Source organism: Varanus komodoensis, unplaced genomic scaffold (genome assembly GCF_004798865.1).
Source record: "Varanus komodoensis strain SLA01 unplaced genomic scaffold, ASM479886v1 scaffold20_3, whole genome shotgun sequence".
Taxonomy (NCBI): Eukaryota; Metazoa; Chordata; class Lepidosauria; order Squamata; family Varanidae; genus Varanus; species Varanus komodoensis.
Window position 1 is genome coordinate 334,562 of NW_025335588.1, and position 25,623 is coordinate 360,184.

A 25,623-nucleotide genomic window follows, 5' to 3' on the forward strand; every position below is an offset into this window, starting at 1 on the left:
GCTGTGACGCACTTCCTGTGGGCGGCGCCGGGCGCGGCCGGGCGGGCGGGACAGGCGGGCGAGCGAGCGAGCGAGTAGCGGCGGCCACGGTCCGGGTCCGAGGGCGCGAGCGCGGCCGGGCGGGAGGCGACGCGCGCCGAGCCGCAGCCGGAGCCGGAGCCGCAGCCATGGGCAACTGCCACACGGTGGGGCCCAACGAGGCGCTCGTCGTGTCAGGTGAGGCGGCGGCGGCGGCGGCGCACCCGAGCCAGCCTCGCCCCGGTCCCGGGCCGCCCGTGCACGCCGGCCGCCCGTCGCCGGGGGCGGATCCCTCTCCTGCGTGCCGCTCCGGGGCGCTGCAGACGTGCCCGCGTGCGCGTGTCTGCTGCGGGCCGCCCGGTCCGGCCCGCCGCGTCCGCTCGCCTCCCGTCGCCCCGCCGCTTTCCTTTTCCGGGGAGCCCGACGCGGCCGCCTCCTCCTCCTCCTCCTCCTCCTCGCGCCACAGCCGCCCTGCGGGCCGGGCCGGAAGCCCCCCGGGTGGCCTGGAGGCTGAGCGGGCGCCCGAACCCGCTCCCCCGAGCCCCAGCCCGCCACCCCGGTGCGCAGCGTGGGCCGCCGAAGGACCCCGTCCTGCTCACTTTTCGGCAGAAATTATCCCTCGACTTCCCGCTTCCTGCATCCAGCCCATTTTTCCTGGGCGACGGTGGGGCCCTGCTCGTGCCATCCCCGAAAACCAGGGCCCTTTTCTGCCCCACTTCACACCCCGTGCCCCGCGCTGCGCCCAGATGGGCATTTTTACCCGCGGGATGGAGAGGTGGAGGGCGCACCGTCTGGGGACGGCACAAGCTGTCAGCCCGACCCTGACGGCACTCTAGACACGCATATCTCCAGATGTACTTCTCATGTGTGCGGGGAGAGAGAGGGCCTGTGTCCCAGCGTTGCTTGTATGCAGAGGGGACACCTGGAAAAGAATGGGCCGAATTAATTCTCTGAATGAGTAGGATTGTGCCACGGTGAGTGTGTCTTTGTGCACATATTTATTTAGGGTGCATGCTTACAGAGATGCATACACTGGAATGCCTGGATCATCTTTATGGATTGGAAAGGACAAAGATCCCGTCCACCTGTGAACTTCTTTCTAACTGTGTGTGTGCAAATTCTATAGTGCCTAGTCTGTCTGTGTAGTAAAATTCCAAATGTTTATGTGAAGCTTTTCTTACAGAGGTGAAGTCTAGGCACCCACTGTCGCTATATGGGCTTTAAAAATATTTGTGTGTATGTCCTTCTATTATATTTAGATCCAGTATCGTATCGCACGTGCGTTTCTCTCCATTGCATGATTACCAACTCAGGTTTATGGTCATGGAAGCTGATAGTAATATTTTATTACTGGTAGGGTTAATATAGTCCCATATCAGCTAAACAGCTGTCGGGATGTGGGCATGCACACACGCGTGCACCAAAGACGTGACAGCCCCCCCGAGCAGGGTGTTCTGCAAATGTTTGAGATTACAGCTCCCAGCATTCCTGGTCCGCATGGTCTGTCCAGCTTTATTCCGGTGCTTTGTGAGGCATTCGGTTGGGGGAAAGCGGTTTATCTCATTATCAACCCCTGCATAATTCAGATACTGTGCTTATATAGTCCTCTTTTTAAAAATCTGATAGAGTGCCTAAGAACTCTAGATTTGTCTGTAGCCTCTGGATCTGTTTCCAGCCTGAAGTTCCCATCAGCCCTAGCCAGAACAACAAGTGGTGGGGGACCCTGGGAACTGGAGTCCCAGACCTGTGCCTTAAAAGGCTTCAGAGGATGATGCCATTGACCTCATGGCCCACGGTGACCCTCAGTGGGCTTGTGGTGGGGAATGGTCCGCGGCAGGGCTTTAAAACACCCCAAATAACAAGGCAATGTTCACCTTGCTTTTCTTAACCTAGGCAGCAACTCTAGGTGTGAAGTAGCAGAATTGTTGCTCTTCCCCTGCGGAGGATGCCCGCCTTCCTTCCTTCCTTCCTTCCTTCCTTCCTTCCTTCCTTCCTTCCTTCCTTCCTGACCTGGGGCAGGCAACCTGCTGCACAGCTAGCCTGAAATCCTTTTTTTTGTAATGGCAAGGGTTAGCACAGAATTATCGGGAGATGGTGCCTCTGGCCCTGTTCGGAGTGCTCTTATCTCCACCGCTAAGGAGGAATCGCAGCCACGCATCCAAGCTTGAGCAAGATCACTTTCGAGGCAAAGGTGCTGAAAAGGCGCGGCGGTGCGGGTGGTGTGGGCTACCGTGGGCCCGGCGGGAGAAGCCCGGTTCGGCAGGCAGCCTGTGTGCCTGTGAGGTTTCCCCTGGGGCCGGTTCTCGCTTCCCTGCTGCTTGCTCTCCCTGACGGCAGCCAGGCTTCTGCAGTGCCCGGAGGAGAAAGCAGCGGTGCTGCGTGAGCGCCACTCCCTCCTGCCTCTGGTGTGGCAGGTGCCTTGAGCGGTGGCGAAAATAAAAGACGTAATTACGAGCAGAGGCCGCAGAGCTGTGCTTTGGATGAGGCTCCGGGGCCGGGCAGCGGGGCGGGGGGTGGGAGGGCGGTGGCGGACACGCCTCGCCCACAGGCAGATGGCCCCCTCTCGCCTCGCACGCCGCGTGGCTCCTTCCCAGGCGCGCGGCTGTGCGGGGCGCCCCTGCTGCACGGGTCGGAGGCTCCTTCGCCCTCCAAGTGGTGGACCGGCCGGGGGGTCGCACGGCCTCGGAGGGTCCCCCCGTTGGCCCACTCGTTGGCTGCCCCTGGTGCACAGGGGCTCTCCGGGGTCCTGGGTGGAGAGGGCCCACCTGTGGCCCTGTGGGATGGGGACGTTTTCACTGGAGGCGCCGGGAAGGTAGGCAGGGACCTTGTGCATGCGAAGCACAGCCCTGCCGCCGAGCTGCACCCCTCTCCCCCCGAAAGCGAGCGGCCCTTTGCTGCCTCCTCCTCCTCCATTCCCTGCACATGGAGTGGCATGTTGACCTCGGAGGCCGGGGCGTCCCCGAGCTGGGGGAGACCCTCCTCCCAGTGGCCCTGCTGGTCAGGGCATGCTATTCCCGGCCCCCTCCCCGAGGCAGAGCCGCCTGGGGCTCCCCTGCTTGCATTCACACTCGCACCCGGCTGCAGCTGCTTTCCGTGAGAAAAATCTGGATCGGATCCCAGTACCCCGCGATACGGAGCGCCGCCCCACCCTGCTCTCTGCCTCCTTGCGCACAGAGCGTCCAGCTCCGTTCCCCGGCGCCGAGTGCCGTGAGTGGGAAGGCCTCCTCTCCCCAGAGGCCCTCCAGCCACTTCCAGGGGGAACGGGCTGTCACGGGAGCAAAGCCGCGTGCCCCAGGCTTGGCGTCGGGCAGCTTCCTCGTTCCCTGGCGCACGGTTGCAGCAACAGTCTGCTTGTCCCTGGGAGAGCGCAGCAAACCGCACGCTTGCAGGCCGTTGCCGCTCCTGGCCGACGCGGGCACGCCCTTGGCGCTTCCTGCCGAGCCTTGCATGGCCGCTCGGGGTGTGTGGCAGGATGAGCCGGCAGGCGTTGGTCGCACGGGGTCCCCAAAGCCCCAGTCCCGTCTGGCTTTCGCTCGGGCAGGTGTGCCGGTGCGTTTGCACGCCTCGGGTTCTGAAGGGCAGGGCGCTGCGTCATGTGTGTGGCCCGCGCAGGCCCTCCCGCGGTTCCCCGGCGTGCGCCCTTCCGGCTTCCCCTGCAGGCACTTGGTTTCTCGGGGTCCCCCGAGTCACGCCCCTTGCGGCTTCTCAGGCGATCGCCTCCGTAGCCTGGGCAGTCGGGGGAGACACCCAGCCGACGGCCACATGGGGCTGGCAGGCCGGGCTCTGCCCCAGATAGTGTGGGGAGAGGCACGGGCTAGGCAGCTGGCACTTCTGCGCCGCGTTTTTGGCGTTCTTTGGACCACGGAGCAGTTCCAGCCCTGCAGAGCTGGGACACGTCCGCCACTCGGCGAGTCTGGGGTGTGTTCCAGCGCGTTGCAGGGCCCGAGACTTGGGAGGCCCGGCCTCATTAATCTGAGCCCGGCTCTCCCTTGGAATGTCCACGGGCGCCGGGCCCCCCAGGAGGGAGGAGGCCTGGGGTCCAGAGAGGGCCCTCTGCCCAGGCCAAGCGCGTCTCGCTCGGGGCTCGGTCCCCAGGCTGAGAGCTGGCTTGGGTGAGGGGCCGTTGCTGCGAGCTCCCAGCGGGTCAGCCCGGCAGCCTCTTCCTCTAGGAGTTAGCAGTGCTGTCCGGAGGGATCCTTCCGCAGGAAGCGCAGCCGCTGGCTGGGGATAGTGGGAGTGGTGGTCAGACGCGTGCCGGGTTGAGGAAGAGCCGAGGCCGAAAAGGTGCACATTCTTCACGGACCTGGAGCAAGCAGGCAAGACAGCCGGGTGCTTGGCCTGTGCCCCGGGGCGGGGGGAGCGGTGGCGGAGAAGCCCCCGTGTGTGAGCAGTGGGCAGCACTGCCCAAGCGTGCCGGCGCCGCCTCCCCAGCCTCCACCATCCTGCGCAGCGGGACGTGGAGGCAGAGCAGTCGCGGGGGGGGGGGGGCTTCTGAGCCGCTTGAGTGCGCTTGCTCCGGGAGACGCTTTGCCGCCCCTTTTACGGCGCCGTCGCTGCCGCGAGTGCCATTTCTTGCAGGGGGCACCAATCCGGATCCAAAGCTAGCAGGGGCCTCCTTCCCCTCCTCTAAACGCTGCAGCCCCGGCCCTTCCCCCCCCCCGCACCCCCCCCGCCTCTCAAAGCTTCCTGGCTCGAGGCGTCCACCTGTTTGAGGTGGAAACTGACGGATCAGCCCGAATTCGGGTTTGCAGCGAGGGCCACTGGAACCAAGTCCTGGCCGGGGGGCCTGCCCTGGGTGGCCGGGTGGCCGGGCTGGACAAGGGAGAGGGCCGCTTCCCTGTGGCAGCTGCGCAGCGAGGGGACCGCGAGGTCGCGGGGACGTTCCCGGCCCCCCTGCGAGGTGCGCGGGGAGGCCCTGAGCCTCTGGCGCCCGGAGGCGGGCGGCTCCTGTTGCCGCAGCGGGGGGCCGCGTGCCCCCCCAGCTCCCGCAGGTGCTCTCGGGCAGGTGGCTTCCCAAGTCGATGGAGCGCACCTCGCCGAGGGACCGCTTTCCCGAGCGTCCATCAGCCTCCCCCCTGCGCTTCATGCCGACTGAGGTCTTGTGCGGAAAGGGCCCCCGGGCAGAGGTGCCAGCCCAAACCGTAAACACTCGCCTGAGCCACAGAGCTCGGAAATCAGCGTGACTCACTGGATAAACATGACCGAAGGCGCAGCCAGCTTAGCAGAGGGACGGGCAGAGAGAGGCGGCGAAGGCGAAAGGACAGTGCCTGTGTGTTTTCCAGTGCCTGATAATGCCTCCCTCTCCCCTGCTGTGCCGGGAAGGAATTAAACCGCCAGCGAGAGAGAGAGAGGGATGGGTGTTTGTTTTCACTCTGTGCCTTGTTGCTCTGCTCTAGTAATCGCCTTCTCCGAGGAAGGCAGGGCTGCAAGTGGGAAAAGGGCCAGGCACCGATCCCATGTGGGGGGGGCTCCCTGCCCCCCCCCCACACACACACTGCGCGCTTTGGCTCCAGATGGAGCGCAGGAGCCAAGGGCTGAGGCTTCCCTCCGCCTCACACCTCCAGCCGGAAGCTGCCCTCAGCCCGGAAGAGTGTCGCATCACACAGCGGGACGGCCGCTTCCTGCCTGTCAAAGGGAGCTGAGTCCAGCGACATGAGCTGCCGGGGGTTTCACGGTGCCCCCCGCCCCCACTCCAGGTGGAGCTGGTGGCCAGGTTCACTTCTGCAGCCACCTTGCGTGTGGGTGGGTGTCGTTCCGTGTCCGGCGCAGAAGCCGTCCCTCCGAGGACCTCTGGGGCGCCTGCTTGAAAAGAAAGGGCCCCTAGCTTTTCTTTCCGCTGCTGAGAGAGCCATGCAAAAAATTGAGAGAAGCTGGGGGGGCCGGGGCAGGGGGGCCGGGCTGGCAACTGGCCATGTGCGGGCCTTGCCGCGGAACGTGGCCTGGCTTGGTGCGGCGGCGTTGCGGAGCTCGGACCCTGCCCGTCGCCGGAGGAAGCGCCTCCCTGCCCCTCTGGACAGCCCTCGGGGTCGGTGCCTTTCCCCCAGCACAGAGAGCTTGCTCGCGGGCTGCTCTCGAGCCTCGCCGTGTTTGGTCTGGCCGCCAGGAGCGCCTGCTGGCCCCCAGAAGGGTCTTGTGCCCTCGGGGGCCGCCGGACCAGAGGTCCTTTGCTCCGGTGTGGGCAGCTTGCACGCCGGGAGGCCTCGCAGGCCTGAGCCCCCAGATGGAGCGGCGAACATGCTGCAAGCGGGCGAAGGTGTTGAGGGAAGGGGGGCGACTCGCGGTGGCCAAGCGGCGAGCGTGCCGAGGGGCACGGTGGCCGAGGGCCAGGTACAGGCTGTGCCGAACCCACGCAGGGTTCCAGCCAAGGCCGCTGGCCCGGGACTGCAGAGGCCTCGATGTGCATTTGGCCGGGGAGCCCGCTCGGTGGCTTGGGCCCAGCCACGGGAAGAGCTGGTTTGGCACAGAGCCCCTCACCGCGCAGGGGGGCGGCCCCAGAGGCCCTCTGGCCCCCTCCGGCTCCACTCACCTAGGATTCTGTGTCTCTCAGCCCAGCCTACCTTGCAGGGTTGCTGTTGTGAGGATCAAATGGAGGGGGCAACTGTATAAGCCACGTTGGGCTCCTTGTGAGAAGAAGAAAGGAAGGGTATAGATTTAGCCTCATAATAATAATTCTGGGCAATACTGTTCGGTTCCATTTTTGGTGGCTGTGAATTTATTCGGTTGGCTGTACTGTAACTTTGCTGGGGGGGGGGCACTCCTAGCCCTTCCCCTGCAAGCCTCCACCACCCCTGATGCCTTCCTGAGGTGCCAGACCACAGTTCCCATCATTCCCTGCCAGCACAGTGCACATTTTCATATTTCCCCCGGGTTTTAACTCAGGACAGGTGTGCTTCTCACCAGGAGGGGTGGGGGGGCAGTTGCCCTGTGGGCTTTTCTTGCAGGTGCCCAGGTTGGTTTTTGTGGTGCTTACGGAGCCTAAGAGGAGAGCCCCCCCCCCTACAAACTAGAAGAGAAGACCCCCAGGGAGGCAGCCGCAGCCGGGGAAGGAAGAAGAGGGGTGCACGGGGGAGACGACAGCGGAGCGGTGGCAGTTTGGTGCCCCGGGCCGGTGGCGGGTCCTTTGGCCGCATTCCTGATGCCTGGGTCCGCCCCGGGGGGCTCTTGCACAAAGGGGCGGGCGGCAGCTTGCTTTCAGAAAGGCCATGAGCGAGCGGGGCTTGTGCTCCCTTCCCTGCAGGCGGTTGCTGCGGCTCGGACGAGAAGCAGTACATTTTCGGAGGCTGGGCCTGGGCCTGGTGGTGCATCTCGGACACGCAGAGGTAAGCAGCGGGCGCCGCGCACGTCTTCCCCCGGTGGCGCGAGCACGGCTGTCGGCGTGCTGGCGCCCCCCTGCCCCAGGGCTCGCCCCCCTGGGGTCGCTCGCTCCCCTGGGGTCGCTCACTCCTGCCGCTGTCTCCCCCCCCCCCCCCCCGAGCTTCCTTCTGCTCCCGAAGCCTGGGAAGGGGACACGCAGCCGGAGCGAGCGACGGCAGGGAGGCGGGCTGGAGCTCTCCGCACCCCTTTTTGCGGGTCCGAGCGAGGTTCACCTTCCTCTCCGGCTGAGAGCGGCAGCCGCGGTGAGGCTGCTTCCGTCCTGAGAAAGTGCTCCCCTCCCTGCCAGGGGGCTTTCTGCGGGCCGAAGCGAACGGCGGCCACCGTTCATGCGTCTGCACCGTGGGGTGGGGTAGGGTGGGGGGACCCCCTTTTGGCAGCAGAGGGACTGCATGCGGCAGGCTGGGTGCCAGAAGCAGCGCTTGGAATTGCAGGTCCCTCGCAGGGCGGGGGCAGCGCCCTCCCCCCAGGGCAGCTGGGTAGTTCCTCCTCGACCCATGCCAAGCTGCAGGGGGGCGGCCGAGTGGGATGGCTTCCCGTCGCCTCTCTGTGGGACCCGCTGCTCTCGGGACAGTGACTCGTGCAGAGAGGCGGCCAGCGGAGGGAGGGCTCCTCCGAGAGCAAACAGGGCACACTCCTTTGTGCCCTCCGAAGCCGGCAAAGGGCTCTTGGCTGCTCCCCGGCCGTCCCTTGCAGGGGCCAGCAGGTGGTGCTGTGGCACATGGGTGCCGGGAGGGGTGGGGCCGTCAGCTTCTGGCGTTTGCATCCGAGCAGCTGAGATTCTGAGTGGTGTGCTGGCATCTGGCGACTCCGTTGGCAGAAATCTTTTTTTGGGGGGGGCTCCTTGCTCGTTCCCCCTCCTGCCCTGCTCTCTCCTCTTTCCACCTTTGCTGTGTGTCTTCTGTGTGGCCTCTGACTAACCGTCTTCCGCTATGGTGCCGGTGCTGCTGCTGCTGCTGCTGCCCCAAGGTGCTTTATGAACCCCTGGGGGGCCAGAGTTGGGGGGAGAAGCCACAGCATGCCCTGCTCCCCCTAACTCGTCCGTGCAGGGGCCTCCGCTTCCCTGTGTACTAACCAGGAAAGGAGAAAGACGAGATTCTCTGGGGTGCTGCGGAAGGAGCAGGGGACGGCGGCTGGGGAAGGGGGGCTTCCCACCCGAAGGCGCGGGAGCTGAGGTTGAGGCATCTGGGCCTGCCGCCTCAAGAGTTCCTCTCTGGGGCTGAAAGGGCACCTCGTCAGCTGCCCCCTCCCCCCCCCCGCCCCCCGGCCAGGACTGCCGTTCCCGCTGCTCCGCACCTGTCCTTGCTTCTGGGGCCCTTTCAGGGGTGGAAGCCCCTCCGGGCAACCCGGTGGACCAAAGCACACCCGTCCGGCCTTCAGAAATCAGCCAGTGCTCATCCAGAATTTCCAGAACTGGTACGCTCAAGGAGGCCTGCTGCCTGCGTGTTACAGGAAGGAGCGGGCCTTCGGAGTCTTTTGGGAGGCTGTAAAGGAGGGGCTTGAGGACCCCCTGCTGGAAGCCACTTCCAGAGTTCGGGAGCCACCACCGAGCAGGCCCTCTCTCTCTCTCACCCTCCCCGGCTTCGCTTGCAGCCAGACATGAACGGCCCCTGCTGAGGAGCTCAGGATGAGAGGCTGGCCGGGGGGAGAGGCTCGGCCCACCCCATTCAGCATCCCGGCCCCGACTGGTTCCAGGCAGGAACGGTTAGACCAGCACTCTGCGTTGGGCTCAGGAGCACTCTGGCCCTGTAGCTCGGGCGGCACTGCTGTTACCGGGGCAGACGCCTCGCGCACCCCCCCCCCCCCCCGGTCTCCAGGGGGCAACCCTCTGCCCAGCCGGAGGCCCCGTAGGGTGCATTACCACAGCATGCAGACAAGAACAGCGGCGCTGAGGCCGGCCTTCTCCGGGCAGATGTCCCGCTTGAGTTCCAAGGGTGCCGAAAGCTCCCTGCACTGAGCACTCCTGTGCGCCCGAATGCAAAATTTTAGGGACACCGTTTTGAAAAATGAGCAGCCAGCGCGAGAACTGAACACCTGCCTGAAATGCGCGGTGTAGCAACGCTCGGAAAAGCCAGGCCCCTCTGCCCCAGGGGAAGCCTGGGAAAATGCCCCCCTTTGCCTCGGGTCGTGAGGGCCTGGCAAGCCCCCTGTGAGCAGGTGGGCATCCGGGTGGCAGGGAGCGCCGGCTGAAAAGGCCCCCCCCTCCAGCCTCCACCCGCCAGCGCCCACTTAGGGGGCGAGTGCAGACGGGGCGGTACAGGTGGACTGGGGGTCCCCAAGGAAGTGCCGCTGTTAAGCGGGAGCCCGAGCATGTTGAGAGGAGCTTTGGCCAGAAGGCCGGCCAGCTGGCCGGCCGCCTCAGCACAGGTGAGCTCTTTCGCCCCGTTGGGCACCGGTCGGCCGGCCTCACCAACTGGAGGCCCTCAGGCTGATTGGACTGCAGCTCCCAGGATCCTCTAGCCAACCTGGCTGGCTGGGGACTCGGGAGCTGTTGCCCAGCATCTGGAGGGGCCAGGTCCTGATCAAACCGGCCTCTGGAGAAGAGGCTGAGCCTCACGTTCTCCTCCCCGTGGCCACAGTGAATTCGCACACCGCTCACCTTTTCTAACATGGGGGATCATGGACCTTGGGTCTGGATCCCCCCCCCGCCCATAAAGCACAGAATGCCAAGGCCCTGGCGGCTGTGCTTACACGTGAGCCTTCAAGCCGGACGTGCGTGCGCACCCAGAGGCGATTTCAAAAAGAACAGGCGGCTCCCACAGCCAGAAAGAGCGCCATGATCGTCCTGCCCCACCAGACGCGTGAGCAGCCCGCAGCCTTGACGCTTGCCCCTTCAGTACAGACCACAGAGGTGCCCTCTGCCCAGTGCTGCCACGGAGCAGGCCTCTGCCAAGCCCCCACGGGGGGTGTCCCCGCAGGGGCCTCTCCCTCCGAGCGGGGCGCCCCCTCTCCTCCCGCCCGCCCGCCCGCCCCCAAAGTCCCGTCTCTTCTCCTGGCGAGTGGGATCTCTTGCTCTCTCGTAACCGCCTTGTGTGTTTGCTGTCCCACCCTTGTTTATCGCTGCTCAGACTGTCTTTGGAGGTTATGACCATCCTTTGTCGCTGTGAGAATATTGAGACGTCGGAGGGGGTCCCACTGTACGTAACGGGGGTCGCACAGGTAATGATCCGCCCGCCTCGACCGTCTCGTGCCTAACCCGCCTTCGTCTCTCCTTCTGTCCCACGCAGCGACGGCGGCAGCAGCAAGCGGACTTAGCGCTCGCCCGCGTCTCTCGGGCCGCTCTGGGCTCCGGCACCTCTCGCTTCCCTCTGCCTCCCCGCCCCGCCACTGGCTCCCGCCACCTGCTGCTGCGTTCCCGGGCCATGCAGAGCTGCTCCGGCTCCCGGGCCCCGAGGGGACGGGGCCGGCACCCGCTGCCCGCACCCGCCCGCTTCACGAGCACTGCACGGCCACGCGGCCCCTTCTCTGGGCAGGGAGGAAAGGTGCCCCAGCCCCCCTGCCGTAGGACAGCTGAGCGGAGGGCCGGCCCGGACCACCGCGCGCTCCTTCTGCAAGGAAAGGCGGCTCTGTGGCACTTGGGATAGGCGAGGAACCCGGCCCCGGAGCAGGCCGGCAGCTCCCCGGCCTGCAGTCTCGGTGCCGGGCGGGGAGAGCACGCCGGATGTTTTGGACGCAGCTCCGGAATTGCTGAGCGCTGGTTGTCTGTCGGCATCTGGGCCTGGTGTCCAAAACGCCTCGCAGTGGAAGCCAGAGCCTGGAGGGAACAGTCCCATTTGGGGCAGAAGATTCCCAGCCTTCCCTTGGAAACTCCTTCCATGGTTTCGGGATTCACCCCCCAGAAAGGGCCCTGCTGGGTTTAGAGCTCGCGTGGGCGGTTGTTGGAGCAACCGTTCGGAGGTAGCTTGTAGGGCTCCGTCTGGAAAGCTGGAAGTGCTGGGATGCTGCCGTTCCGTGCGGCTGAGTTCCTAGCGTCAGATCTCCGCCGCAGGCGAGTTGCTCCGGCAACGTGGGAGCAAGCGCAGCTTCCCGACCGACGCTGCAGAGCCCCCGAGCACCAGCTGGGAGGGGGCTGGCAGGGCCCGCTGCTCGTTGCCCCCCGCGCAGTTGGACAGCGGGTTGAGGGCCGCTGGCCCAGCCCCGGGACAGGCGGACACGCAGCCCAGCGCAGCACCGTCGTCCAGCCCGGCCTTCCCGCGCGGGTGCCCTCCGGCGGCTTCGGCCAGCCTCCCCGGACTCCTGAGCACCAGCCTGGCTGGGTGGGGCTGACAGGGGCCGCCATCCAGGCCCCGGGGGGCACCCGGTCGGGGAAGGGCGGTCCGGCTGAGGGACCCAGTCACTGCTAGGAAGGGGACGGCCGGGCCACTCCGAAAGTGCGCCCCTCGCCCAGGAGAGCCTCGGGTGGCAGCGTGCACGTGCAGAGAGCCTCAGGCAGGGCTGTCCTACCGCCCGTGGGGCAGGAGGGCTCCCGGCACGGTGCTGGGTCCTAGCCGCCGCGCGAGCCCAAGCTCCTCTGCTGGAGGCCGCCAGGCGAAGGAGCCCTGGCGCTTCCTGCCGGCCCCTCCGGCAGCCCCGTGGCCCCGCCTCGGGCGGGAGGCAGCCACCGTGGCCCCGGGCCGGCGCCGGCTCTGCATGGCCCGGGAAGGACGCAGCAGGTGCCTCGGAGCCGAGGGGGAGCTACCGGCCACCCGCAAACGTGCCGCTGTTCTACGTTTTTTGGCAGGATTACCCTAGAGATAATGACGTTACAGCCCAGGTGCGAGGACGTAGAGACGGCGGAGGGGGTAGCTTTAACTGTCACAGGTGTGGCCCAGGTACGGTAACTCCGAACGAACTCCATTCCTCCTTTCAGGAATGCATGCCTCTCCTCTCACGCTTCCTCTTGCTGTCTCCTCGCCTCAGGAAGACTCGGGGAGAGGCGCTCCGAGCCACCGCAAGCCGCTTTTCCCAGGAAACTCGCACTGCACCTCCTGCCCGTGCCGGGAGGGAACTGGGCCGCTTCCCCTTTCCTGCCACTGGGCTGTTGCTCTCCCACCCGTGCAGCAGGGGGCGCAGCTGCTGCCCGGAGCCGAGACACCCTCGGGCCGCCCGGGAGCCCCCGCCTCTCTGCCCGCCGAGGTTCTGTGCCGGCCGGTCCTCGTCCCGGCTTCACCCTGGCCGTCGGATGTTCGGAAAGCCTCCCTCGCCGTTTTGCCGTGATGACGCCGGCGCTCGCAAAACGGGCGCCGCAGCACGTCTGCCTTTCCCGGGGGCTGCTTTGAAGGGGCCGTGTGGCTCCGGCTGTCGCCACGTCCTCCGCGAGCCCCTGCGCCCCTGGGCCGGCCCGGCCGCCCTCCTCTGGATCGGGCCCGGGGTCGCCAGCTGCCGTTCTCTGGCCGCAGCCGGAGGTCGGGCCGGGCCTGTTCCAGTGTGAAGCAGCCTGGCTGCTGAGGAGCACACGGGCGCTGACTGCAGAAGGCGGGCGAGCCGAGGACTCACGCTGCCCCGACTTTCCCCTGCCGCTCCCCGAGCCCAGACTCAAGCTGTCCAGCCCAGCGCCATCTTTGTAGGCTTGTTTTTCGTATCGTTCGGGGTTTCCAAGCGTTTCGCGAGGCTCAAAGCCAATGTTTCCTTGTAGGCCCGCGGGGGAGCAAATCCGCACCTCGGGCTTTCAGATAAATCCCCCCAAAATGGACCACGAGACGTGGGCAGCCTGCCGGCGGGCTGGAGAGCAGCGTCTGGCCTCGCCCACCCTGCTGCCGCTCGCCTGGAGAGGATTGTGGCTCGCCAGAGGCGAGGCTCGTGTCGCAGGCGGGGGCTGAGCAGCCTCCGGGCACGAGGTGCCCGCTGAGAAGGGAGGCCAAGCCATGCCCAGCGGCTGCCCGGGCCCAGCACCCGGCCTGCTGCGCTTCCAGGAGACGGGAGAGGCCGGCCAGGTGGTCCTCGCAGCTGCAGCGGCTCAGCTGCGTGCCCTTTCTCGCAGGGGGCTGACCGCCGCTCCCCAGCCCGCACACTTTTCCGGCGGGGCTGCCCTAGATGCCTGCAGCCATCGGGGTGCCGACCTCCAACTCGCATCGCCCTCAATCACTGCTGGCTCCCCGGGCTGGGCCAGAGCAGCCCCAGAGCTCAGCCCCTGTTCTCCCCCTTGGAATGGGGGCAGCGAAGCACTGAGGGGGTTACCCCAGCAGTCAGTTCTGCCGTCAGAGGGACTGGAGCCTTCCTCGGAAAAATGAGCGGGTCTCCGGAAGCACCAGTCTTGAGAGTCCGGCTGCATTCCCGAAGGAGGAGTAGCCGAAACACTTGCCTGCACGCCTCATGACGAAGCCCTGCCGGGACAGCTGCTGGTGGCCGCCTTGGAGGGGGCCGGGGCACGAAGCCGCCTGCTGCGCTGCGGGCGACGCCATGTTCACGCTCTGGGCATTCCTTCTTGCACCGAGCCGGACAAGAGATGAGATTGTGGGCGCCAGAAAGGGGGAACGTCCTAAAGGAGGGGGCAGGAGGGAGGAGCGGGCCTGGCATGGGCCTGCGGACCAGGTTCCCCGCCCCCCTGTGGCGGACCCGTCCCTCGTGGTGCTTGGCGCCGTTGGCGGGGTGTGGGCACCCCTGCTCCGTGCCACCGGTGCCACCTGGGTGCTGCTCAGGGGGGAGCTGGGGCTGCTGGGCGCGCCCCAGAGCCGCCCAGTTGGCCACCTCCAGTGGCAAGCCGCGGGGAGGGGGGAAGCTCACACGTACCTGGGCCCACCCCCAAGGCGGCACCTGCGAGAGCCCCGCTTCGTGGTTTGCCGTGCCGGGATGGAAGGCGCCCCAGGGGGCGAATGCCTGGGCCCGGGAGCTGCCCGCCTGGCGGCAGAAAGGGGCCCGTTGGCGGCAGCTGCCCCGGCGTGGTGCCCTCCAGGCGGGTCAGGGTGGCCGGCGCTGCCGGCCGAGGGCACCAGGTCGGGGAGGCCGTGGCCAACGGGACCTTCCTCTGGCCGGCCACACTGCCCAGTGCACCCGGGGGGGGGAGCTGGCCGGCAGCGTTTCGGGCGCGGGTGAGCGCCCGGCCGTGGCCGGTGGTGGCAGCGGGGCCCCGGCGAGCCCGTCCCGGGCAGGAGCTGCGGAAGCCGGGCGGCTCGCCAACGGGCCCCTCCGCGCTCTCGCCCGCAGGTGAAGATAATGACCGAGAAGGAGCTGCTGGCCGTGGCCTGCGAACAGTTTCTGGGCAAGACGGTGCAGGACATCAAGAACGTGGTGCTGCAGACGCTGGAGGGGCACCTGCGCTCCATCTTAGGTGTGTGGGGGGCGCCTGCGTGCCGCGTCCGTGCGGCGGCCTCCTCCCCACGGGGCCCCAGGTCCCCGGGCGGGGAGAGGCCGTTCCACTCAGAACACCGCCTGTGAGGATGCTGGCCGAGGGCAGGGGGCCAACTCGGCCCCCCTCGTGCCCGTGGGTCTGCGCTGTGTAAGTCTCCGGCGGGGGGCTGCCTGCCCTGCCTGCTGGAGACGGTGGCCACGGAGCCCGGGCCTTCCGCCTCGTGTGTGGGACTGAGCTACGTCTGTGCATTGGGAAGCACATTTCTAGTCCTCTGGACTGCAGAGAAACTCAGAGCTCCCTCTGCTGGGAGCCTGAATAGCAGGAGGCCCCAGAAGACCTTTCTTCACGGGACCCGTGGGGCGCTCGAGCACCTGTGGGGAGGTCCAAAACGGCCACTGTGCCGCGGCCGGAGCCCACGCGGGACGGCCGTGCCCCAGGGACGGCGGGGTCACCTCCGGCTCCCTCCCGCAGGCACGCTGACCGTCGAGCAGATCTACCAGGACAGAGACCAGTTTGCCAAGCTGGTGCGGGAGGTGGCCGCGCCCGACGTGGGCCGGATGGGCATCGAGATCCTCAGCTTCACGATTAAGGTACGGGAGGGGGGTCCGGGGGTCATCGCTGGGCCTGCGCCCACCGGCCCTCCTGGCCTGCAGCGGCCACCGGCCCTCGCCCCGCAGGCGGTAGCGGTGGGCCACAACCCCCGGAGGCCCACAGGCAGCCGCTCCTGCGGTCGGGCCCTGCCGGGGGACCTCCCGTGGGATGCTGGGCGGTGGGGGGCACCCCGGCCCAGGCTCCATGGCCGCCGCCTCCTCCACAGGACGTGTACGACAAGGTCAGCTACCTGAGCTCGCTGGGGAAGACGCAGACGGCAGTCGTCCAGCGCGACGCGGACATCGGCGTGGCGGAGGCGGAGCGGGACGCCGGCATTCGGGTACGTGGGGCCGCCGGGGGGTGGGGGCCGCTGGACACTCGGCCGCCGTGCGGCTCCAGGCCCCCTCGGCCGGGCTGAGCCGTCCCCCGTCTGCCCCGGCAGGAGGCCGAGTGCAAGAGGGAGATGCTGGACGTGAAGTTCCTGGCGGACACCAAGGTGGCCGACTCGAAGCGCGCCTTCGAGTTGCAGAAAGCGGCCTTCAGCCAGGAGATCAACGTGAAGGTAGGGGGTCTCTGTGTGCGTGCGTGCGTGCGGGGGGGGGGGCTCTGGAATAGGGGCAAGAGCGAGCGGGTGCGTCCCAGAGGAGCTCGGAGCTGAGGAGGGGCTCTGGGTGGTGGTGAGGGGAGGCGGAGGGGCGGCGGGGGAGGCCTGATGGGCGGGCGGGGGTGGCGGCCGCGCCGTGGGGCGCTGCCCCGGCGGCCAGCAGGGGGTCAAGGAGGGCCGCTGACCAGCGGGGTGCCCCGCTCCCCTCGCCCTGGCAGACGGCGGAGGCCAAGCTGGCGTACGAGCTGCAGGGCGCCAAGGAGCAGCAGAAGATCCGGCAGGAGGAGGTGGAGATCGAGGTGGTGCAGCGCCGGAAGCAGATCGACGTGGAGGAGAAGGAGGTGGTCCGCATGGACAAGGAGCTCACGGCCACCATCCGGCTGCCGGCCGAGGCCGAGGCGCACCGCATCCAGCAGGTCGCCGAGGGAGAGAAGTGAGTGGCCGGCCCCGGGGCCGGGGCCGGGGCCGGGGCTGGGGCACGGCTCCCCCTCCAGCCTGGCCCGGCGAGGCTCACGCGGCGCCTGCCCTCCCTCCCTCCCTCCCTCCCGCAGGGTGAAGCAGGTGCTGATCGCCCGGGCCGAGGGGGAGAAGCTGCGCCGGATCGGCGAGGCCGAGGCCATGGTCATCGAGGCCATCGGCCTGGCGGAGGCCGAGAGGATGCGGCTCAAGGCCGAGGCCTACCAGCAGTATGGGGAGGCCGCCAAGACGGCGCTGGTGCTGGACGCCCTGCCCCAGGTGAGGCCCGCGGGGGGCGGGGGGCCCCCCGGCCCGCGCTCCCCCCGGCCCGGTGCTGACGCGCCTCTCCCTGCCCCAGATCGCCGCCAAGGTGGCCGCCCCGCTGTCCAAGGTGGATGAGATCGTGATCCTCAGCGGGGAGAACAACCGCATGACCACGGACGTGAACCGGCTGCTGGCCGAGCTCCCCGCCTCCGTGCACGCCCTCACCGGGGTCGACCTTTCCAAGGTGAGGCCGCTGCCCCCCGCCCCTCCCCCCGTGGCTCTTCCGAGGGGCTGCGCCTTTGGGTGCCGTTGCTCCGCCTGCGGGCCGGCTGGCAGCGCTCGTGGTCCCGGGACGAGCCCCCGAGGCCGTCTGCGGCCGACAGGGCCCCGGGGCAGCTCCGCCGCCGTGGGTCTGAGCTGAGCCCGAGCGGCCGCACAGCCATCCCGGGGGGGCGGCTCTGGGGACCCTCTGCCGGGAATCCCCCCCCCCGTGCAGCCCCTCACCCGCCGCCACCGTCTCTCCCGTGCAGATCCCGCTGATCCAGAAAGCGACCGGAGCCCGGGCCTGAGCCCGACGAAGAGCCCCCGCACCCGTTTATGCACTCCGCCGGCTGCCTCGGACACTGGGCGCTCCCCCCTCCTCGGCGGAGATGGGGGGGCCATGCTCGCTCGGGTGCCTTATATCTTCCGAGGGCCGGGAGCGCCGGCCCCGCGTCCCCGAGAGCTCTCCCCCCGCCCCGCCGCGTCCCGCCCGCCGGCCCCCCGTCCGCACTCGTGCAGTCTGTGCCTTGACCGATCGCTGCGTGTCCTTGGGGCAGGGATGGGTCCAAAGTGGGGGGGACTGGGCGGGGCTGCCTCCGCAGCCCCTTCCCACGGTCCCCGGGACCCCCCTGCCACCAGCATTTCCCCCCATGCCACCGAAGAGACTCGCTTGAGCCGAAGGCGGGTCCCATCCGGAGTGCCCGGGCCGAGCCCTGCGGCGTGGCCCCGGTCCCGTGCCCCGTGGGACGCAGCCCTGCCAGGACCCCCCATCCCTGCCGGGGGGGGGCGCCACCCGCAGCATCGATGCCACATTTCCCCGTCCCGCACTCGCGACACTCGCTTGGCCTCGCGTCCCCCCAACTGTGCCTCATTTTTTATAGCATGCCGAGCCGGTTGCGTGTCCGCCCCCTGCGCAGCTGTGTGGGCCAAACCCCCCCCCCCCCGGCGGGCCTCCCCGCCACTGCCCCGGCCGGCTGGTGCTCCCCGCGCCGCCCCCTCCCCGCAGCCCCGCAGGCCTCGTGGGGCCGGGCGAGGGGCGTCCCTGCGCCTCGGGGCCCCTCGCTCGACGGGGCGGTCCTGGCCGCCCTGTGCCGGGGGGCCCCTCTCCCCCGGCCGTGCACTTGCCCCCCGCCACCGGGCAGGGCGTCCCTCCTGCTTCCCGAGCGCCCGGCGTGTACTGTGAAGGCGGGGGCCCCGGCCCGGCCCAGCCCAGCCCAGCCCAGCCCTCCTGGGTTTTCTGCGTGGGGGCTCAGTGCCAAGGGGCCCACAAGGGCCGGGAGCTGCGGGCCGCGCCCCCCGGCCGGGGCTGACGGCACTCACCCTGCCCCCGGGGCCCCCCTCGCCTTCCCTCGCCCCCCCGCCCCCGCCCCCGCCCCACATATCTGCATGGACTTGGTGCATGACCGCCTGTGCCGGGGGTCGCCCAGGACCTCGTGTTAAGCCGAGTGTGAAATATTGTACAATAAACTTCTCGTGACCTTGCCGAGCCGCCTCGCTCCTCTTTGCCGCCGGCCCGGGGGGCCGGAGGGGCCGGGACGGGGGGCCGCGGGGCGGATCCGTCCCCGGAAGCCCCCGCTCTGCCCGCCCGTCCCTCTGCCAGCCCCCCGGCCTCTTGGAGCCCTTCCCCGGCCCTCCAGGCGCCCGGGCACTGTCCGTTCTCACAGCCACACACGGCTGCTTGACCCTCCCGCCCCTCCCAGGGGAGGGGACGATGGGCCCGCGGGGAGCAGGCGGGGGGCTCGCCGGCTCCCGCTCCCCCCGCCAAAGGAACCGCAGCCGCCCTCCTTTCGGAAAGAAGCGGCCACGGGAGCAAGTCCAGTGCCGGGAAAAGGGCCTGGGCGTCCGTCCGGGGCGTCCTGCGAGGTGTGGGCCCGCTTCTGCCCGAGATCTCGCCGGAAGGGACGCGCCCTGGGCTGCGCGGACGGGTGTGCGTTGCGCTAGCCGGCTGGGGGGAAGGGGGCGCCCGGGGGGGGGCACGCTCTCCACTTTGACTCTGGCATGGGAGCCCCTGTGGGCCAGCCGCCCGGAGGGCAGGCGCTCGAGAGACCTCCTTGCTGGGGGCAGGCCGGTCCGGCGGGGGGCCGAAGCGGAGCGTCGAGGGGGCTGGAGGCCCTTCCTGCTGGCTCTGCAGCAGCCTTCCAGACGCGGGGCGCTGGCCGGGGTGATGGGAGTCGTAGTTCAAGCCATCTGGAGGCGGCCAGGCATATTCCCCTGGGCGGGGGCGCCCCAGATGCCACCGGGGGCCTGCAGATAGGCCAGGGCGCGGCCCCCGGGGGCCTTATCTGTGCCGACGCAGCAGGAGCCGGCCTCCCGACGCGGGGAGGGGAGCGCCCTGTGGGGGAGGCCGCCTCTGGCAGCGCTTGCCTATGGCTGAGGCTCGGGAGGCGGGGGACCTTTGCCTCTTCCCGAGGGATTCGGGTTCTCTGTCCGATAGGGAAGGCGCGCGCCTCCGCCCTGGCACCCGCGAGCCATGGGGTGCCCCTGCCTTGGCCGACCCGCCTGGCGTGGGTTCCTCCACGCCCTTCCTGAGCCTCCCGGAGAGGTGGCCTCGGAGCCGTCGGGCCTCCAGCCCGGCCGGGAACACGGAACGCGCTCCGGAGGTGTGTTTCCTTGGCCGTTCCACACCGGAAAGGAACCCAGGGCAGCGAGTCCTAGAAAGGCTGTTCCAGTCCCTTTTTATTGTGAGACTCCCGAGACGGTCGCAGTCGAATGGTATAGAAAAACGAGAGAGAAGGGCAGCCCTGGGACTCGGCTCCGTGGGCTGTTCTGGGACTGAAACCGAGCAAGCAGCACAGCTGGGCTCGGCCGGCCCTGGGGACAAAGGCCCACGGCCTGGCAGATGGCCCGGGGGGGGGGGGGCAAAGCTCACCTCCCAAAGAGCAGCCACGAAAACGGCCAGCCAGGCAGGCAGGCCCCCCATCAGCCACTGCGCCAGCCCGGGCAGGGGGGCCCCAGGCATCTTTCTTTTGGTTCGTCCTGTAATTCGTTTTAAAGGGCCTTCCTAACCTGCCCACTGCAAACCTCTCGGGGTGGCTTACGGAAAGAGGGCAGAGCCAACGCGCTTGGCCTGTGTGTGTCCCTCTTTGCAGCGGCGCTTGTGCCCGAGTCGCCCCCTTTTCCGCTTCCCGTCGAGGCCGCGAGCGCATCGGCCGCGCCAAAGCACGCGCGTGGCTCAGAACGAGCCGTGAGACGGGGAAGGGGAATGGGGACCGCGTGGGGTGGCCCGTGCTGCCCGCCCACCTACGGGACCCCTCGCGAGGCCGCCAAGGCCGGCCGTGGCCCCCGGGCGCCGACTCACGCACCCCACGGCGGCGCCGACGCAGCGGCCGGCGACGTGGCCCTGCCCTGGCCGGCTGGCACAATCGGCACGGCCCAGTCGGGAGGCTGCTGCGCGGGAGCGCCCCCTCCTCCGGGCCAGGCCGCCTCTGGCTGGGCCGGGCCCCCGATAACGAGGCCAGGCGGGGCTTATCGGCCCGGGGCAGGCAGGCGCTTCCAGGAAAGCCCGACGGAGCTTCCCGCAGGCCTCGGGGAAGCGCACCCCGCTCAGCTGCACCGGCAAGGCTTGTCCGCGGCGATCCCGGCCCTCGGGCGGACGGAGACCCCTTCCTGCCCCCTGCCTCCCATCCAGGGGGCACTCCCATTGCAGCCCACAGGCATGGCATCCCCTTTGCCACAAGAAAGGAAGGGCAGCCGCCTCGCCTGCCATTTAGAGCGGCAAGTCCGCACCCAGCCGGAGTCCGCATGCGGGGGGGTGGCTGGAGCTTCGGCTCTTCCAGCCCCCAGGGGCCTCGTCTCCGGTGGCGGTGGGCGAGTGCTTGTACTAGGCAGGGGCACGTGGGCTCCCCTGTCCCCACCCCCCCAAAATTGAGGCAGCCCGAGCGGAAGACCAAGCCAGAACCACGGCAGCCAACTGCTCAAGCACACAGGCGAGTCCATAAAAGCAACAGCAAAGGGACACGGACACAGAGAGAACCAACAGCCAGGAAACGACACCCCGAAACCATAAGGCCCAGTCCTGGGGTCCCCTCGCCGCACGCGCTGGCAGAGCAGGGATGACGGCCGTCCCCAGGCACGGTCTTCCACGAGGTGCCGCCACTGCAAAAGCCCCTTCCATGCACAGCCACAGTTCTGGCCTCCGAAGGCCGAGGGAGAGCGAGGGTGTCGGGAGGAGCGCGGGATGGGGACTCGGGCGGTCCGGGTTCAAGTCCCCCCTCAGCCATGGAGCCAGCTGGGTGACTGGGGCAGCCACAGCTGCTCAGGCCAACCTTCCCCGCAGGGTTGTTGGGTAAGGAGGAGAGGGCCCACGGCACCTCAAACTGGGCCCGGTTGCAGAATGCAAGTCGCACCTGGAGTTGTGGGGCCGCCCCAGCCCCCCCCCCCCACGAAGTGAGCGCCCGAGGGCTGGCTGGCTGGCTGGGCACGCGGCTTTGAGAGATGCGGGATTTAGAAACCACGGTTGCTGGACACGCATGGGGACGAGCCACTGTCCGGCACCAGCTGCTGGGGTTTCTTTCTACTTTGTGTCTCCCGTTCCTGTCCCACCTGGCTGGCGGCTCACCTGCTTCGCCCCCTCCCCAGTTCATCCGCACAGCGACGGCCCTGCAAGTTGCATGAGGCCCAGACCAGCCCAAAAGCCCAGGGAGCTTTGGGGCCAAAGGGGGAACCCGAACCTGAACCCGAACCCAAGGGCTCACAATCCACTCGCACACTAGCCCTCGAGCAGAGGTCCGGCTGCAAGCGCGTGGCCACCCGTGAAGTGGGAAGCGCATACGCGCGCACGCCCTGAAGGGGCATCCCCTTGGGTGTGACTCAGAGCGGGCAGCGGGAAGCCCTGCGAGGACCGCTCCCCTTGCGATGCCCATCTTCCACACCCTGGGCTTCGCACAGAGCTGGGCTGCAGCTCAAGGAAGGAATTTGCACCCTCGAGCCGTCTCAGCCACGGAACCCGGGAAACCCAGCCGAGAAAGGAAGGAAGGTTCCCTGAGCACGCAGAAGCTGCCTTCTCCACCCGGGGAGCCACCAAACGGCCCGCGCACACCCCCGGCGGGGCAGGTCCCGAACGCACTGGGCGCCCTCTTCTCTGCAGGAGAGGAGAGGCGGGGCGGGGTGTCCCAGCCTGATGTCCCGAACGGGCTTTAATTTCCTGGAAGTGGGAGGGGGGAGCGCGACTCTGGTGGGGGAGGGTGAAGGCAGATGCAAATGAGGGGCCAAGGATATAAGGCACTCCCCCGGGACACCCCTTCCAGAAGGTGCGCGATCCGGAGGACCTGGCCACTGGGTAAGCACCGGGTCAGGGCCCACCCGCTCGGTCAGGACTCGCCGGAGGGGAGTGGAGGGGAGGGGTGGGGTGCGGAGGGGGCTTCCTTATCTCTGTCCTCAGAGGCTGCCTCCCCTTTGCGCCCGGGGCAGCCGCACTGGTGCTCCCCAGCCGGGTGGGGGCCCACGGGCCATCTGGGCAATCGCCCCCATGCAAGTCTGCTGAAGAGACCCGAGCCCACCCTGGCCCACCGCGCTGCCCTCCGGGGGCATGTGGGACTACAAGGCCCAGCACACTGGGCTGTAGTCACACGTGGCACGTGTGCGGGAAGGGGCGAGACCGCTCTCCGCGAAGAGCGTCGTCTCCGCCTTGGCTTCCCTCTTCTGCCTTGTGCCTCCACGGCCTCGCACGATGCTACGCCAGAGCCCAGATTTCAGCGGCACAACACTGGCTGTCGATTCCCGGACTGAGCTCGTCCTTTTAACGGGGTGGGCGTGTTCCTCTGACCGATCCAAGCTTCCCCTTGTGAAATGGCAGCCTTCGCCCCATCCTTCGTGCGGGGCTGAGGGGTGTGGATCACCCATCCGGCTCCATTTTAGGCTCGTGAAGTATGTTACGGCTGAGCCTCGCCTGCAGCCCGGGTGATGCCACACTCCATTTTAAGCCAGGTCTGAGCCGGGGGGGGGGGGGTTGCAGGGCGGGGAGGGCCCCCGGTTCTCACCCCAGCGCCTGCGTCCGTGCCCCACAGCCCCGTGTCTCCCTTTCTGCAGGACACACGTTCTGAAGCCACCACGGAGAGAGAGCGGCTCCTGGCTAGGGCTCCAGGTTGGATATCATCATATACTGTAAGTTGGAATCAGACACTACAGTATAGATGATGTACTAAGCTTGAGCCCGTTCACGCGTCGCACCCGGCCCTGGATCTCCCCGGCTGGGCGCAATCGGACGGGGCCCGAGGCCGGGCACAGCCGAGCAGGCGAAGCGGTCCGTTTCGAAGGCCTCCACGCATCGCTCGTGGCCCCCACTGGGCGAGGCGACCCTCCCGCCCAGTGCTCGGTGGTTGTCGCTCAGGGAGGAAAGGAAACAGCATTCCTGACTCTTCTTTCAAGTCGGAGGCGAGAGCAGGAGTGGTCCGGAGCCCCTCTCGAGGCGCTGCGACCGGTGGCGGGAGCCTTCCGCTCTCCCTGCCTTCCCCTCGGGCTGTCAGCCCGCTGGAGCGAACCTCCAAAAGGGATGGAGGGGGAGGGAGGTCCCTTTCCCATCCTAGCCAGTGTAGTGTCGTGGTTAAGAGCGTGGGACTGGGACTCGGGACGACCTGGGTTCGAGTCCCCGCTCAGCCATGGAGCCAACCGGGTGACTCTGGGCCAGTCACAGACTCTCAGCCCAACCTGCCCCACAGGGTTGTTGTTGTGGGGATAAGATGGAGGAGGAGACGTAAGCTGCCTTGAGCCCTTTGTAGGAAAAAGGCAGGATATAAATTGAAAAATGTAAAAAAAATTATAAATATAGCCCGAGACCACCTCTTCCAAGCTGCTCCTCCACGTTCCAGGCACGCAGCGTCTTCCCCAGGACCCGCCACCCGATCCTTCCTTCAAGCTGTGGGTCTGTTGTGGAGCAAACCGCAGATTCTGCATGCGATCAAGCCGCTCCACCCCGAGCGGCGACCCCCTTCCGAATCTTCTCGGGAGGCTGTGGGAAGGGCAGTCTATCCCCACCTCATCCCCTCCCCTGGCCTGGCGCTTGAACCGGGCAGCCGAAAATACCCCGCACGAGGCCTCGCTGCCCACGTTGGCGCTGCCTCTGGAAAGTTTTGGGCTGCTTGCTCAGTCTTTTTGGGAAGGCTTTTGCCCCGAAAGGTGGCACAGAGACGAGAGTATTATTAGTGAGAGCGAGAGCAAAAGGAACGGGGCTTGGCCAGCCCAGGAGGAGCAACGGGGACCGGAATTCGCCCAGCGGACAGCTCTGCCGATCGGAAGACGAGCCCAGCGGCGTGTCGGCGAAACCGTTACCATTACTGAGTTTAGTAATGGTAATGGTTCCTCTGCCCCGCCGGCCCAGCGTCTGGCTCTGCAAAAGGAGGAGAACACCCAGCGTCTCCGGAGGGCCCCACGGGGCTTCCTCTCGTCCTGCGAAAAATAAATGTGTTTTCTGGATGCCTTTGTGTGTGGCTCGCTTTCATTAGCAGGGCTGGGGAGGGATGATATTGTTATTTATTTTATATAAATATTTTATTTTGTTTATATTTTATTTTATATTGTTATTTTTGTACTTTATCTTATGTTGTGAGCCGCCCCGAGGCTTTGGCGAATGGGGCGGCATAGAAACGTTTTAATAAATGAAATAAAAATAAAATGAGGCGGGATCCTCCAAGGCGCAGCTTTCGGAGCACCTTCCAGCGGCCTGGGGAGCGGGGTGGTCCTCCAAAGCTCCATTTGCCTGTGGCAAGCAAAGACAGCTCGCCCACTAGTCCCCGGGGAGCAGCAGGCTCTGGGGGGCGTTGTGAAGGGCAGCCTTCCTCACCTTGGGGCATTCTGGGTGTGTGGGACTACCACTCCCAGCACCCCCAGTTGGAGCCCACACACCAGGAGGGCCCCAGGTCGTGGAACGCTGATGCTGGGCTATGAGGACACTCCTCAGCGTGTCCTGTTCAAATCCCACGTCGACTGTAATGCTCCCTGGATGTCTCTGGGCTAGTCGGATTTTCTCCTCGGCTAACCTACCTTGCAGGGTGGTTGTGAAGCTAAAAGGTGGAGGGAAGCATTGCGCGCCCCCTCCAGGGCCTCGTGGGAAGGGCAGGGCAGAGATCCAAGAAATAAGGAGCGACTTCGTTTAGAGGGGCAGATGCTGGAGGCTCAAGGAAGTTCCTGAAATGTTTACTAATACAGGAGCAGAGTGGCACAGGTCTGTGGAGAACGAAGTGAGATGGTGTCCGCTACAAACAAAAAAACACTTTTACATGCTCAGAGGCACTGTGTCTTTAGGTGCATTGAAAACAACATGAGCTGGCTTATTTCACGAAGAAAGGTCACTTGACTGCGCTCAAGGACAGAGCCTGCCCCGTTAGAGCTATTAAAATACAACACAAGCGGATTTCCTTTAGGAAGGCAGAGGCGCTCTGCATCTGCTCAGAGGCACGACGATTCGGGTCCACTGAAGCAAAAGAAACCAGTTTCCCCCAGAGATGGAAAGGCGCTGTTCATACGCTCCGCGCTTACAAGAAGCTGCAGAAAAGCGAGGGAAACGCACTCTGCACATGCTCGGGAGCACCCCAATCCACCTCGGTGGGCCAATTGGACGAGCGGCGCCGCCCGCTGCATGCGGCCGGCCCAGCATGCCCCGCGCGGCCGCTCGCTCCGCTCTAGCCGCCCGGCCCGCGCTCTATGGCCCTCGCGTCCGCTTCCTCCAGCCAATCGGAGCCGCCGCGTCGTCCCCTCCCGCCTCCCAGAAGGCCGTTCGCGCCGCGAGGAGCCGCGGAACGGGGGCGCGCGGGGGGCGGCGGTTGCCATGGCGGCGGCGGCGGTTGCCATGGCGATG

General features: G+C 67.2%; 2 protein-coding genes across 7 annotated transcripts in view; both read left to right on the top strand.

Annotated features, from left to right (window-relative positions):
• The first annotated feature begins 111 nt into the window (after nt 1-111).
• Nucleotides 112-17,834, top strand: FLOT2 (flotillin 2). Of its 6 annotated transcripts, none has more exons than XM_044430547.1 (11): nt 112-216; nt 7,256-7,337; nt 10,458-10,548; nt 14,512-14,635; nt 15,128-15,246; nt 15,474-15,587; nt 15,690-15,809; nt 16,070-16,284; nt 16,403-16,586; nt 16,666-16,815; nt 17,102-17,834. In XM_044430547.1, the coding sequence occupies exons 1-11, from the start codon at nt 168-170 to the stop codon at nt 17,138-17,140; spliced, it is 1,287 nt and encodes a 428-aa protein (XP_044286482.1). In that variant the 5' UTR covers nt 112-167; the 3' UTR covers nt 17,141-17,834. The 6 variants fall into 6 exon arrangements, with proteins under 6 accessions (XP_044286482.1, XP_044286481.1, XP_044286483.1 ...); XM_044430546.1 differs by lacking the exon at nt 10,458-10,548 and adding an exon at nt 12,110-12,200 and having other exon boundaries at nt 17,102-17,832; XM_044430544.1 differs by lacking the exon at nt 112-216 and adding an exon at nt 1,017-2,209.
• Nucleotides 17,835-23,721: 5,887 nt separating this feature from the next.
• ERAL1 (Era like 12S mitochondrial rRNA chaperone 1) overlaps nt 23,722-25,623 on the top strand; it is a 7,650-nt gene continuing 5,748 nt past the window's right edge. The window contains exon 1 of the mRNA XM_044430572.1: nt 23,722-24,118. Coding sequence (XP_044286507.1) covers nt 23,722-24,118 — 397 coding nt within the window. The remainder of the gene's footprint in view (nt 24,119-25,623) is intronic.

Bases quoted from the DNA above. Each gene is read 5' to 3' on its own strand.
- FLOT2 (XM_044430544.1), top strand. From the start codon at position 2,110: ATGGTGCCTCTGGCCCTGTTCGGAGTGCTCTTATCTCCACCGCTAAGG. The intron at 7,338-10,457 runs GTAAGCAGCGGG...ATCGCTGCTCAG, and splicing joins TGCATCTCGGACACGCAGAG to ACTGTCTTTGGAGGTTATGA. The intron at 15,588-15,689 runs GTACGTGGGGCC...CTGCCCCGGCAG, and splicing joins AGCGGGACGCCGGCATTCGG to GAGGCCGAGTGCAAGAGGGA.